This window comes from Desmodus rotundus, chromosome 12, assembly GCF_022682495.2.
Source record: "Desmodus rotundus isolate HL8 chromosome 12, HLdesRot8A.1, whole genome shotgun sequence".
NCBI classification, from domain to species: Eukaryota; Metazoa; Chordata; class Mammalia; order Chiroptera; family Phyllostomidae; genus Desmodus; species Desmodus rotundus.
In genome coordinates this window covers 52,989,084-53,002,125 of record NC_071398.1, presented here as the reverse complement: position 1 = coordinate 53,002,125, position 13,042 = coordinate 52,989,084, and the positions used below count along the sequence as shown (strand labels likewise).

Below are 13,042 nucleotides of genomic sequence, written 5' to 3'. Positions count from 1 at the left end.
TCACCTATAATAGAGAGCAATCCAGTACCTTTGCCCTGTGATTTTCATCTGGGAGAACGAAGGGGAATTGAGGGGAGCTGGTGAAAGCCAGGGCCCCAGTCCCCCTAAGGAGGGAGGCTGAGAAGCTGGGGGAGCCTGCAGGGTGTCCCTCACCCAGAAGAGTGTGGTGCTGTGAGCCTGCAGGTGAGGGCACAGGAGGAGCGTGGAGCCAGGGCAGGTAAGGCCTGAACTGGGAAATCTGTGGGAGGGACACACCCGGGACCAGGGAGCTGGACACCTGCCCATCTCTAAGAACTTCCTGTGGTCAGAAAGGAGCAAGGCCCCTTACTGTCTCTCCTGCTCATCTCTGGGAGCATGTTCCTAGAGATTCAAGAAGAGAGATTGATACAAAACCCAGGTTCAGCTGCCTGCTGCTCATAAACCAATAATGGAGAGATGGACTGGTGGGAGGAAAGCAGGTCTATTCAAGGGTCAGCAGCTTGAGAAGGTGAGGATCTCACCTGAGAATTGGACACAAGTAGGTATTTTTGTAAGGAAAAAGAAGAAAGGAACAAAAAGAACTCAGCAAAGACACGGAAAGGAGGGTGTTGAGAGTTCTGCATTGAAGGGACAATGAGCAAGCAACACAGTCTGCTCAGATCACCGGTTGAAGGTCAGCAAATCCCCGGGACTGAATGTCTGAAGGCCAGAATGAGCTTCTTTTGAAGTTATCTTCTAGAATTGCAAAGCAAACAGGCTGTTTATCTGCAGTCACAGATAAGTTAGCAGGCCATCCTTTATGGAAATAACGTTAGAATGGTGGGCTGTGTTATAAGGTGTGTGTCTTAAAGATTTATATGTAAAAATGTTCATTACAGAATTATTTGTAACATAGAAAAATCTGAACCCACCACATACACATCCGTTGGAAAGTGGATCAACACCACATTGTCTGGCCAGAGAGGAGCTTCCCATCCATGTGTCTGCTGACCTTGCATGCCTCCTCTGTGGAGAATTGTCTGTTCAGGTCATCTGCCCATTTTTTAAACCACATTGTTTGGGTTGTTTAGTGTTATAGTATCTGAGTTCTTTATAAACTTTGGATATTAACGCTTTATTGGACGCATCATTGGCAAGGATATTCTCCCATTCAACAGGCGGTCTTTGTTTCGTCGGTGATTTCCTTTGCTGTGCAAAACCATCTTATTTGATTTGGTCCCGTTTGTTCATTTTTTCATTTGTCACCCTCACCTGAGGAGACATATCCATGTTACTGAGTGGTGTCAGAGACTTTATTGCTTATGATTTTTTTATGGTTTCATGGTTTCAGGTTTTACATTTAAATCCTTAATCCATTTTGGTTTTATTCTTGTATATGGTATAAGAAAATGATCCACTTACGTTCTTTTGCAGACGATTGTCCAGTTTTTCCCAAAATTTTTAAGGGACTGTCTCTTTTTAATGGTGGGGTAACCATTGTATATCCCTGCCTCCTTGTCATAAATTAATCGATGGATGAGTGAGGGCTCGTTTCCAGGCTCTCCGTTTGTCCCACTTGTGTCTGTTCTTGTGCTTGCACTTTGATATCAGGGAGCCTAATGCCTCCGATTCTGTTCTTTCTCAAGATTTCCTTGGTATTCTGGATGTGTTTGGATCCATATGGATTTTAGGATTAATTGTTGTACTTCTGAGAAGAAGGCCATTGGGTTTTGTTTTTTGCTTAACAAGGGTTGCCTGGAGTCCGTACATGGCTTTAGGCAGAAAGCACATTTTACCACTGTTACTCCTCCAACCCACGAACACAGCGTATCGTCCTGGACTCGCATCCTCTTCAGTTTCTTTCTTCCTGGAGCACAGCTGTCAGGCGACAGGGCTTCACCCGCTGTGGTTACATCTGTTCCTAGGTATTTCATGCTTTCTGATGAAAGTGTAAATGGGGTTTTTAAGTTTTTTCTTCTTGATTATTAATTACTGCCATATATAAACATAGCATGTTTCCGATTTTGTATCCTGCAATGTTATTGAACCATTCAGTACTTCTCAGAGTTTTTTTAAAAATTTGGTGGCGTCCTCAGGCTTTTCTATATATTGTATCATGTCATCTGCAAATAGTGAGAGTTTTACTTTTCCTTTATGGTTTCTGTGCTTTTTATTTCTTTGTCTTGTGTGATTGCTATGGCTAGCACTTCCAACACCGTATTGAAAAGAAGTGGTGACAGTGGGGGTCTATTTCTCATTCCTGATCTGAGAGGAAAATGGTGATCTTATTTCACCATTGAGTATTATGGTGGTAGTTGGTTTTGGAATCATGTTTTAAATAAAGAGTTCTCATTTATAATTGTAACAAAATTAAACACAATTTGGGCATTTAAATTGAATCTACATTTTGCTATTGTAGATTTTACTATGACAAACAGCTTTAACATAAACCTCTGTGTTCATGCATGATTTTTCCTTTTTTAAAAAGATATTATTTATTTATTTTTAGCCAGAGGGGAAGGGAGGGAGAAAGAGAGGGAGAGAAACATCAATGTGTGGTTGTCTCTCAGGTGCCCCACACTGTGGACCTGGCCCACAAACCAGCATATGCCCCGACTGGAAATCAAACCACAGACCCTTGGGTTCACAGGCCAGTGTTCAATGCACTGAGCCACACCAGCCAGGACTGATTCTTTTCTTCAAGAGCTATTGCTGCAAGTGGAATTTGTGGATCACAGGACAAAGTATTTTTAAGGCATTTGGTATGTAAATGTGGCTGAGACACATCCAAAATATTTACATTCCTATGAAGCAAAGTATAAAATTACCATTATAAATTATTTCTTTGTCCATTTTTTTGTATTTTAAAACTGTCTATAATCAGGTATAAAAAACAATCAGTAACAACCCAAATAAATAGAATATATTCTTCACTATCAAAACTTGTAAAATTTAAAACATTCAGATAATTGTAAAAGTACAGGGTGCAAAGGACTCAGCTTCTGCCCTGGATGGATGGAATGGGAGCCCCGGGAAGGGGTGAGGGGTCAGGATGAGCTGGCTGCTGTGCGGAGCATGGCCTGCAGGGGACAGCAGTAGGATGGGGACTCAGAGAGGAGGGGCTTGCGTTCCTCAGAGGGTGATGCTGGAGTCGGGCGCGCACCTGGCTGTGGCAGGGAAGTGTGGGCAAGTGGAGGGCTACTGAGCACTTTCGCACAGAAGAGCCCAGGACTCCCTGATGGAGACGGTTAAGGTACGTACACTACTGTTCCATGTTTCATGGGTGATTTCCATGTTGGAATCCAAGGTGAAGAGACTCCCCAGCGGGCATTTGCATGGAAGGCTGTCCCGTCAGCACCGATCACGTTTGCGCCTCCCGTCCGCCTTGGTGAGGCAGCGTCTCCATATGGAATCCATTTCTTCCAGGTCGTCATTGCTACCCAGCTCCTGTTGGTGTCTCTCTCTGCACAGCAACTGAGGATGGTGCGGTGCCTGGTCCTCCGTCTGCCTGTCCTCCCTGTCTGCCTCGTCCTGGTCCAGCTGCTCAGCCCCTGCTCAGGTAGGACCGGCTCTGGGTTTATGCATCTAAAGCGTTTACATTTGGGCCCCACTAGAACCCTGGGCTGCACCCCATCCCTGCAAGGCCCGTCCAGACGCACCTGTGTTAGGACTGAGTTCCTGTCTAGGTGTCTCTCACCTCGCCCTCCCTGTTAGTTCACCCACCCCCGGCCCTGTGGCCCCAGCTCCCCGTGATAGAGCACCCCCTTCTGATGACCAGCTCAGTTTGCTGTGGTTGGACCCCGTGAGCCCATCCTGGCCATGGTGGGTGAAGACGCTGAGCTGCCATGTCACCTGTCCCCTAAGATGAGCGCTGAGACCATGCAGTTGAAGTGGGAGCGATCCAGCCCCGAGCAGGTAGTGCGGGCCTATGCACATGGGCAGGAAGACACACCCACAGCAGAGTATCGAGGGAGAACTTCAATTTTAAGAGAGGACCTCACTGCGGGGAAGGCTGCTCTCCAGATTCGCAACATCAGAGCCTCGGACACTGGATACTACCTGTGTTATTTCCAAGATGGAGATTTCCTTGAAAAAGCCCAGGTGGAGCTGAAGGTTGCAGGTGAGCCTCAGGTTTGATCTGTGCTTGTTTTCTGTGGGGTCAGGGGCAGAGGCTCCAAGCCTACCTGAGAGCACTCTTGGCTCCTCACCAGCATCTGCCCGCCCCCTGCCCCAACTCTGCTTCTCTGAAGCCCGTGACAGACCCAGGTTGTCCCCCAGGAAGAGTTGCTATTGCATCAAGTAAAGAGTCCCTCCCGCCGCCCACCAGGTCTCAGCAGGGTAGTGAAGGTCGGAGGTCAGGGTCGGGGAAGGATGAGGAGACCTCCTCACAGTGGGTGGCACACAGGTGTTTGGGTTCAGCCTGTTCCAGACAGTGGTCGTGGGCCCCCCAGGTGCCTGCTGCTGTGGGACCAGGGGTCTGAGCTGCAGGGACAACACCTGTGGTGCCCACATCCTCCAACCAAAGGCCCTGGGAACACACGTGCAGTTGAACAGGGTGTGTCCATCCCTGGTGCAGTGAGGGAAGACACACCCGTGAGGAAACCGGTGTGTCTCAGAGAGAGGGTGTCAGAAAGAACTTGGTGTAACCTTTCGGCTGTTAGGGGCCTTGTGGGGGATGTGGAAGCAGGGCTTTGCTCTGGATTGGATGCTGTCAGGGTGGTGCAGGGGTGTCATTGGCCACTCACAGCCAGGATGGGGGAGGTTGGTCACTGCTGAGGTCTGCACACTGTTCATGCTTCCTCTTGCTCAGACCAGACTGCGGACTGGCCTTGACTTTGTCCTGACCCATCCCAGTGACAAAGCACCTTGTCTGAGGTGCTGCTTCATGTAAGTGCTCATGTCCTGGCGTCAGGGCCGCACTTCACCTTCTCAGGAGACAACCCTGCCCCATGGATTCTGCCTGATTAGTCACAGGGGAGCTCAGCAGAAGATAGAAGGTGGGGGCTCATGGCTTTCTCCCTGCAGGGCCTCCTCAGCTAGCTGCTCTCTTCCTGGCGTTCACAGCTTCTCAAGGAAGCTCTGCCTACCGACTCTGTTTTTAAAGGATTGAAAGGGCTTCCTTTGACCACCCATTGGAATTAGAGGTTTAGAGGCAGATGGTCACAACCCTACTGTTCCTGGCTTTGGGTCAGCTCTCTCCCATGCAGTGTATTTCCCTCCCCACAACCACATTATGAAAGTTTCTCTAGGCCAACAGACCCAAAAATAGTCTGACAACTCTACCATTAATTTCAGCAAGAGTTTCCCGCAGGCACTTATATACACACGCAGCCAGGGAGGCGGCAAGACAACGTGCATATATTTCCCCCACATGGCGGGACAGGCGGGATGGATAGGGGCACTGGGCTGTGACTCGCTTCTGCTAAGCAGAAACCATCTCCGCGCTTGTCCTGGGTGGGGTGAGGGGCTGTTCCAGGCACCAGCATGTCTGGGACATGGCAGAGGGGAGGGTCCAGCAGTCTCTAAGGGGATTTAGGGGAAGCAATGTCTGTTCTGGCCCAGATCCCCCTGGATCTAGCACAAGGGTCCAGGGACCCTCAGGCAGTGGTCACACTGTGGGTCAGTCTCTCCTGCACAGCACACTCTGGGAACAGCTCCTGGTGAGTCCCTGAGGGGCTTGTCCAGGGTGCGTGTGCCCCTCCCTGCTGTGGGGGCCCTCACCAGTACAGAGGGCTCCCCACGATTCAGCTCACTTTTCCTCCCCAGCGCTGGGCTCTGATCCCCACATTGAAATGAAGGGCTATGAGGCTGGAGGGATCCGTCTGGAGTGCGTGTCTGCCGGCTGGTACCCGCAGCCCCAGATCCAGTGGAGAGACGCCAGGGGACACAGCTTGTCTGCTGAGACGGCCACAGAGGCTGCAGACCCCCAGGGCCTTTATGCAGCCTCAGCCTCTGTGATCCTGGAAGGCAGCTCTGGGGAGGGGCTCTCCTGTGTCACCAGAAACCCCCTGCTGGGCCAGGAAAAGTCTGCCAGGCTTTCCATTGCAGGTGAGTGCCCTGTCCACTGCCCTGGGCTCCTGGGCGGCCCCTGTGGGAAGGTGTGGTTGTCTGCTGCTGACCTGGGTCCTTGCAGGGAACAAAAGGCACAGAACAGGGACCTGGTGCTCCTTCTCCAAGAAGCTGTTTACGTCACAGACACCTTCTGAGCACTTCCTGCACGCCACTAACTGTGACAGGCAATGGGAATTGGGGTCAAATGGTCAAGATGAGCGAAGGCATGAGAAACAGGGAAAAGTATGCGCAACGTAAATCTTAGGAAAAGGGCTAATCTCCTTAACATATAAAACAACCTAGTAGAAAAACAAGCAAAGAAGATGAATTATCAGTTTACAGAAAAGGAAATAACTCTGGAAAGTATGCAGAATCTCACTGTGAGACTGGCAGCAAAAAGAAAAACAAGGCCACTGATGGCGGGACTGTGGGGAGACAGTCACTCTTAGACATTTATTGCTATTATTTGGTATATTTTTAAATATATTTTCACAACTTCTGGAGGGGTAGTAAGGCATTTTCTTATTCAACATATTTAATTATTGGTCCAAACTCCAGCTTCTTCAGTCTGGCAGATCAGCTCATGTTTGTATGAAATGACCCACATAAAAGGTTATTTCTTATACGATTAATCATTTTAACAAAGGGCTGGAGATTGTGCAAGTGCCCCCGTGGGGCCCGTGCGTGCAGTGGGTGCCGCACTGTGAGAACGAACAGCCCTGCTCCCTGTGCTGAGGTGGGAGGGTTGTGGCGACACAGGATGAACAGCTTGTAGAGACTGCTATTTTGGGTATGAAGAAAAATATATAAGAACATGTATTTTTTAATTTAATAAACACTTAGGTATCAGTGTGTGCCTGGCACTTTATAAGCATTAATTTAATCCTCTTACCAATCAGGACACCAGGAACGCATGGTTAAGTCATCCATTCAAGGTCACAGAGCTAGTCAGGCAGAAGAGTCGGAATTTGAACCCAGGCCCTCCAGCCCCAAAATTCACGTTCTTAATCACCAGATCAAGCTGACTCGTGAGACGCTAATAAATGGAGATGGAGGGATTGGAGAGACACTTTAATAACTTTGTAAATATTTCTTGATATTTGAACTTATCCCATGTAAGAGGCAGACATTTCCAGAAACTGTACTTATTATGTGACAGTAAGAGTTCTGGACACTTTGGGAAGAGAATGATCACCTTCAGTCCTGAGGTGCCCGCGACCCCACTGTGCCAGGGGCTCAGTCTAACCCTTTGCAGGCCCCTTCTTCCGGAACGCACAGCCCTGGGTGGTGGCCCTGGGCACGACCCTGCCGACTCTGCTGGGGCTCCTGGTGGGGACGTGGTGGTTCCTGTGGCGACAGCAGAAGAAGAACCAGGCCCTGTCCAAGGAGAAGGAGAAGGAGCAAGCAGAGAAAGAAGCATTTCAGGCACAGGAGCAGCAAGAGCGATATGCCAAAGGTGACGCCCCGCTGCAGGGGGTCGCTACCTCCCCACCCCAGCCCGCGCCCACCAGGGGGTCCTCCCCTCCGTCTCCTTATCAGGACTTTTTTTTTCCTGCTTTTTTCCAGAGAGGCTGCAGGATGAACTCAGTAAGTCCACATCCTCGGCCCCACGCATCATGGGGTCCCTAATGACAGTTGTCACTGACCCCTCACGTTGTTCCCTGCAGGGTGGACAAAGACCTGGTACCGACCACGTGAGTGCCCAGACCCGCATCTCTCTGCCCGGATAGTTCAGCCCCTTTCCGCACCCCTAACCGCCCAGGGGAAGAATGAGGACGCTGATGGGGGACTACTCAGTGGTCTTTCTCAGTGGGGAAGGGGCAGCCGTCTCTCTCCACCAGGGGGCGCTCGCGCAAGACACCTCCCCCCTCCCCCCTCACCAAGGAAAGGAGAGGGGTTGTGGGAGGTGACTCATAATGTGAGTCCTTCTCTCCCTGGTTGGTTCACAAAATCTGTAACCGCTGAGAAGAAAAGCAGAAGGAGAGAGAGAAAAGTGTTTCTTAAAAAGGGGAGGGGCCTGTGTCAGTTCATACAGATTTATTATAACTGCCAAAAACTAAGAGTATCTAAAATTTTCTTATTACATTGCCCAATTGCCTAGGGAAGATGGCAGGAAATAATATAGATTGAGGTGGATAAATTCTAGCACACAGGTACACACACATATGAACAAGGCGAGCATGTGCCCAGGTACATCCAGGTAAGGTGATCGCCCCTGACACGAGTGGGACATGGTCCAAGTCCCCAGTGGATGTCTGACCAGAGATAGTGCCGAACCCTGAATATACGAGGTTTTTCCTTTTCATGGAAAGGAAGGCTTCTCATCGGCATACCAGCGGCATATCACTGTTCTTGCACGTTGGAGCCATTACTAAGTAAAATAAGTGTGACTGAACACCAGCACTGTGATACTGCGACCGTCCATCTGTCTCAGAGACGCTCCGCAGTGACTAAGAGGAGGGGTCCACAGGGTGGACGTGCTGGCCTCAGGGCGGATTTTGAGGGGGCAGGTCGGAGCGGACCACATGAGGTCTCACCACGCAGCTCAGATTGACGTGCAATTTAAAACTTGCAAATTGTTTATTTCAGGAATTTTCCATTTAACACTTTATCAGCATGGTTCAAGAATGTAACTGCAACTTTGGAAGGGAAATCTGGGGATGAGGGGTGACTGCGGCACAGACACGGACAGGAGAGCTGTGCGGTGACAGCGGGACAGATAGTGGAGGGCGCCCGCGGGGTGCTGAGCTGCACCTGATGGAAAGAGGAGGGGGAGCCGAGGAGGGAACAGGCAGAGGGAGAGGTGGGGAGGGTGGGGGGCAAACAGGAAGATGACAGGGGTGCACAAGGGACAGAAATGAACCGGCTCAGAAATGACAGTTCAGGTGACTCTCTGCCTGTCTTTGCAGGTTTGGAGCCATCTCAAGCCTATGCAAGTGAGTGAGTCTGATGCTCTCTAGTTTCCGGGCTCCTGTGTACAAATTGTTTACACCCTTTCTCTGCTGGGTGAGGAGTAATCACACCCAGCTCAGAGGCTCATTTGCTGTGTCTGATCCACCCCTGCCTTTCTGGACACTCAGAGAGGACCTTCCAGACACAGAGTCCCCTCACCCTGCTGGCACACACGCCCACACCCGGCAAAGCATGGCTTTGTCACCAACGACCCCAGTGTGATAGAGGGAAGCCCAACAGTGGGAGGAGAGGTTTTAGCCTGGTCCGCAGAGCTGTAGATGAGGAAAGTGGACATTGGAGGAGACTGAGGAGAGGGGAGAGAAGAGGCTCAGCGAGGACAGTGGGTGGGGGGAGGACAGAAATAATGACCTTTCCTTGTCTGTGTCTCCTTCCTTCCAGAGTGGAAGATGGCCCTCTTCCAGCCTGGTGAGTGGATGACTCTCTGTTCCCAGGACAAGCCCCAAGGGCCCCTGCTCCCTCTTTCTTCTCCAAATATTGACGGGGACAGTTCTGGGGGGTGACCTAAGGTCCGCGTCTCAAAGGTGTGCCCACCTGCCGAGAGCCCAGGGACCAGGGACAGTGGCTGTCCTGGGGTCCACAGGTCTCTGTGGGAGGAAGAGGCAGGAGGAAGGGGCTGCAGGGAGAGTGAGGGTGTGACCTGACCAAGCTCCTGCCCCTCCTGCTGCTGTGTGTCCTTGAGTCATGCCGTGTTCCATAGTCATTCCTGCTCTGTGAGGGTTGGGACAAGGACTGAGTGAGGTGATGACTGTGTTGGTCAGAACACCCACAGGAAACAGATGGGCTGTTTAGAGTGGGTGTTTGTCTGACGGTAGTGCCCATGGTGAGGAGAAGGTGGTGTAAGACCTAAAATCAATGTGGGCAACTCCTAGAATGTACAGACTGTGTTGTAGGGTGATTCACTCACAGGGGTGCAGGATCAGAGTGCACAGAGGACCCCACAACCTGCACAGATTATTCACTGATAACAGACCCCTTACAGAACTTTTTTACACCATGACTCGGGCACTAATGACTGAGAGGAACAGGGACCAAGAATGTGGCAGCACCAGCCACACCTCCTGGTGGTCTTGTGACAGATGACCCTTCATAATCAATATGATCACAGGTGTGGAGTTGACCTCGGTGCTCCTGTCACTCTAGCTGTTACTGACAAAAGTGCTCACGGCCATGTTTTAGGGAACACGGATAATCGTCACCTGAGGCTTTGGTGTGCTGGCTGAGGCCAGTGAGGTGGGTCAAAGGTCCCAGCATGAAGAGGTGAAAGAAACCTGTGACACAGAGATGGGGTTGGATTTGTTCACAGCCACAGGTGGGATGACATTAGGGAAACCAACAAGGACAAGTGGGGCCCCAGGGCTCACAGCAGTGGGAGCTGTGACCACCTCTGGGCCAAGGGCACAGGGACAAAGTGGAGCCTGAAGGCAGCTGGGGCTCAGGGAGAAGCTGCCTGGGAGGAGGCGTGCTGTGGTGGAGCACCTCCCTGGAGGAAAATGGGGTATCAGCCTGTGCCTCCTTTCCTTCCTCCTTCCCGTGTTCAGTCTGCGCCTCTCCTTGGCCAAACCCAAACAGTAACCAGAGTCTAGTGAGCCCAGGGATGTTGCCCATGGAGGACTGACTCCTGGGGCCAGAGGGGGTGGGGACAGGTGGGGAGTGGACCCCAGAACACATGGAGCCCCAGCCTGGCCCCAAGCACAGTAGGGACATGGTGTCTTTATCACATCTGGCACTTCCTCCATGCTCAGCCTTGCGCTAAATGTCCCACTGATTTTGTCTTCTTCCACCACAGAGATTAGTATTTTACCCCCATTCACAGATAGGAAGTTGAACTTGAGATATTACGTAGTTGGTGTCTGTGGAAAGAGAGACTGCAGAAAAGGACGTCATCCAGCTCAGGGGTAGAGCCAGGGCTGATATTTAATCCACGTGACTGTACAGCACAAGTGGGCACCCGAATTTGGGAAGGGAAAGGGTAGAAGGAAGGTTTCAGATGATTGGCGGTTCCACAGTGCACTCAAGACCCCTGTGGACCTCTTGGCATGGCTGAGGGTCACTTCCAGGGTGGGATGGGGACCCCAGACTCTGGCCTCAGGCCTCCTTCCCAGACCTATGTCCTGAATTGAAGGCTGAGGCTCAAAGGTGTGGGAGCCGTGACTGACCCCACCCCATCCTAAACTCTCTGCAGCGGATGTGTTTCTGGACCCAGACACCGCACACCCCACCCTCCTTATTTCTGAGGACCAGCGGATCCTGCAGAGAAAAGACACATGGCAGAACCTGCCTGACAACCCCGAGAGATTTACCTGGTATTACTGTGTGCTGGGCTGTGAGAGCTTCACATCGGGGAGACATTTCTGGGAGGTGGGTGTGGGGGACAGGAAAGAGTGGCTTTTTGGAGTGTGTAGGGAGAACGTGGAGCGGAAATGCTGGGTTAAAATGACACCTGAGAATGGATTCCGGGTCATGAGGCTGTCTCATGAGAATGACTACTGGGCTCACACAGACCCTCAAACCAAACTGACAGTTGTCAACTCTCTTGAAAGAGTCGGGGTTTTCCTGGACTATGGGATGGGGGAGGTCTCGTTCTACAATGCCGTCGATGGATCTCACATCTTCACCTTCCCACACACCCGCTTCTCTGGGCCTCTGAGGCCTGTTTTCAAGATTTTGGATGTGAAGCACACTCCCCTGACCATCTGCCCAGCTCTGGAAGGAGTGGGGAGATCTGTTGTGCTTGACCCAGGGCCTGACCCTTCCCCGGAGACCCCAGTGTCCCTGGGCTCAGCTGAAGGGAATGGGGACCCTCGGGCCGAAGAAACGTCTCTGCTTCTGGCCACCCAGCCTGGAGCTGAGGGCCTCCTGAACCGCAAAACGTCTCAGCAAGAAAACACTGAAAACACACTGAGGGGCAGACTTCACTAACAGTCCCTCGGTTTTACCGTGTGACATGCAGAGACAAAGGTGCAGACAGCGCATCACCATGCCGCAGCTGACTGAGCTGGAGTCGAACAGTAGTAGCTGACATTTAGAGGTAACTTCACATGCACTGGTGTCACGCCAAGTGCTTCGGGTGAATCTCACTCACCCTCACAACCCTGGGAGGTAGCCTCATTCTGAAAGTGTGGAAACTGAGACAGGGCCAAGTTAATGAACATATAATTCATACAGAACTTAGTGCATCTGAGAGATATTCGGCTTCTGTCCTTCCTTTTACCTCTCGTCTGTCCCTTTGCAGCTGATTGTCCCTGTTGGGCAGGGTCATGGAGCCCTTAGGGTCCCTTCCCAGGGTACCAAGGGTAAAGGTCACGTTATCATCACTGTGACTGTTCACCATGTGTCCCCTCCACCCACATGTGGTTGTCATGTGTCATTTGTTAAATTAATTTGTCAATAATCACCCTGGCTGGTGTGGCTCAGTGGATTGAGTGCCAGCCTGTGAACCAAAGGGTTGCCAGTTCAATTCCCAATCAGGGCACATGCCTGGGTTGCAGGTCAGGTCCCCAGTAGGGGGCGCATGAGAGGCAACCACACATGGATGTTTCTCGCCCTCTCTTTCTCCCTCCCTTCCCCTCTCTCTAAAAATAAATAAATAAACCTTTTTAAAAATTTTGTCAATAATCTTCACTGTTCAATACACTTCTAGATTTAAGCCCCCAGAGATAACTCACCACAGTTTCACGGTTTAGCTCCTTGCAACATTTTCACAAAATCCTAATTGTATTGGTTTTGTACTGCTGCTGTGATAAATAACCACATTTCCTGATCTCACACGGCACACATTTACTCCCTCACAACTGCGTAGGTCAGAAGTCCAGCATGACTCTTGCTGATCTACAGTCCAGGGGTCACCGCCTGGGTGCTCTGTTGAGGACCCAGGGCCCAGTCTGTGTCTCGCTAACTCTGACTGCTGGCAGAGCTGAGTTTCCCGCAGGGGCGGGACCCAGGCGGCCCTCGTGCTGCTGTCAGAAAAGAGACCACTCCAGGCTGGGAGCTTCTGGGGTCATTCTCACAGGGACAGATGTGAGGAACAAGACAGGTGAAAGGAACAACATGGGGACAGAGT

The 13,042-nt window shown here is 51.1% G+C and overlaps 1 protein-coding gene across 5 annotated transcripts; it reads left to right on the top strand.

Moving 5' to 3' along the window:
• BTN3A3 (butyrophilin subfamily 3 member A3) lies at positions 1-12,587 on the top strand. Of its 5 annotated transcripts, XM_053915667.2 has the most exons (12): positions 1-217; positions 858-1,006; positions 2,529-2,720; positions 3,385-3,517; positions 3,737-4,078; positions 5,725-6,006; positions 7,265-7,465; positions 7,576-7,596; positions 7,677-7,703; positions 8,919-8,945; positions 9,361-9,387; positions 11,165-12,587. In XM_053915667.2, the coding sequence occupies exons 4-12, from the start codon at positions 3,439-3,441 to the stop codon at positions 11,899-11,901; spliced, it is 1,743 nt and encodes a 580-aa protein (XP_053771642.1). In that variant the 5' UTR covers positions 1-217; positions 858-1,006; positions 2,529-2,720; positions 3,385-3,438; the 3' UTR covers positions 11,902-12,587. The 5 variants fall into 5 exon arrangements, with proteins under 5 accessions (XP_053771642.1, XP_045059690.2, XP_045059689.2 ...); XM_045203755.3 differs by lacking the exon at positions 858-1,006; XM_053915668.1 differs by lacking the exons at positions 1-217; positions 858-1,006 and adding an exon at positions 467-487.
• The last annotated feature ends 455 nt before the right edge of the window (positions 12,588-13,042 follow it).

What these genes read in the sequence shown, in the direction of transcription:
- BTN3A3 (XM_045203754.3), top strand. Translation starts at nt 3,439, where the DNA reads ATGGTGCGGTGCCTGGTCCTCCGTCTGCCTGTCCTCCCTGTCTGCCTC. An exon ending in GGTGGAGCTGAAGGTTGCAG is followed by an intron (nt 4,079 to 5,724) that starts GTGAGCCTCAGG and finishes TTTCCTCCCCAG; the next exon opens with CGCTGGGCTCTGATCCCCAC. An exon ending in AAAGACCTGGTACCGACCAC is followed by an intron (nt 7,704 to 8,918) that starts GTGAGTGCCCAG and finishes CTGTCTTTGCAG; the next exon opens with GTTTGGAGCCATCTCAAGCC.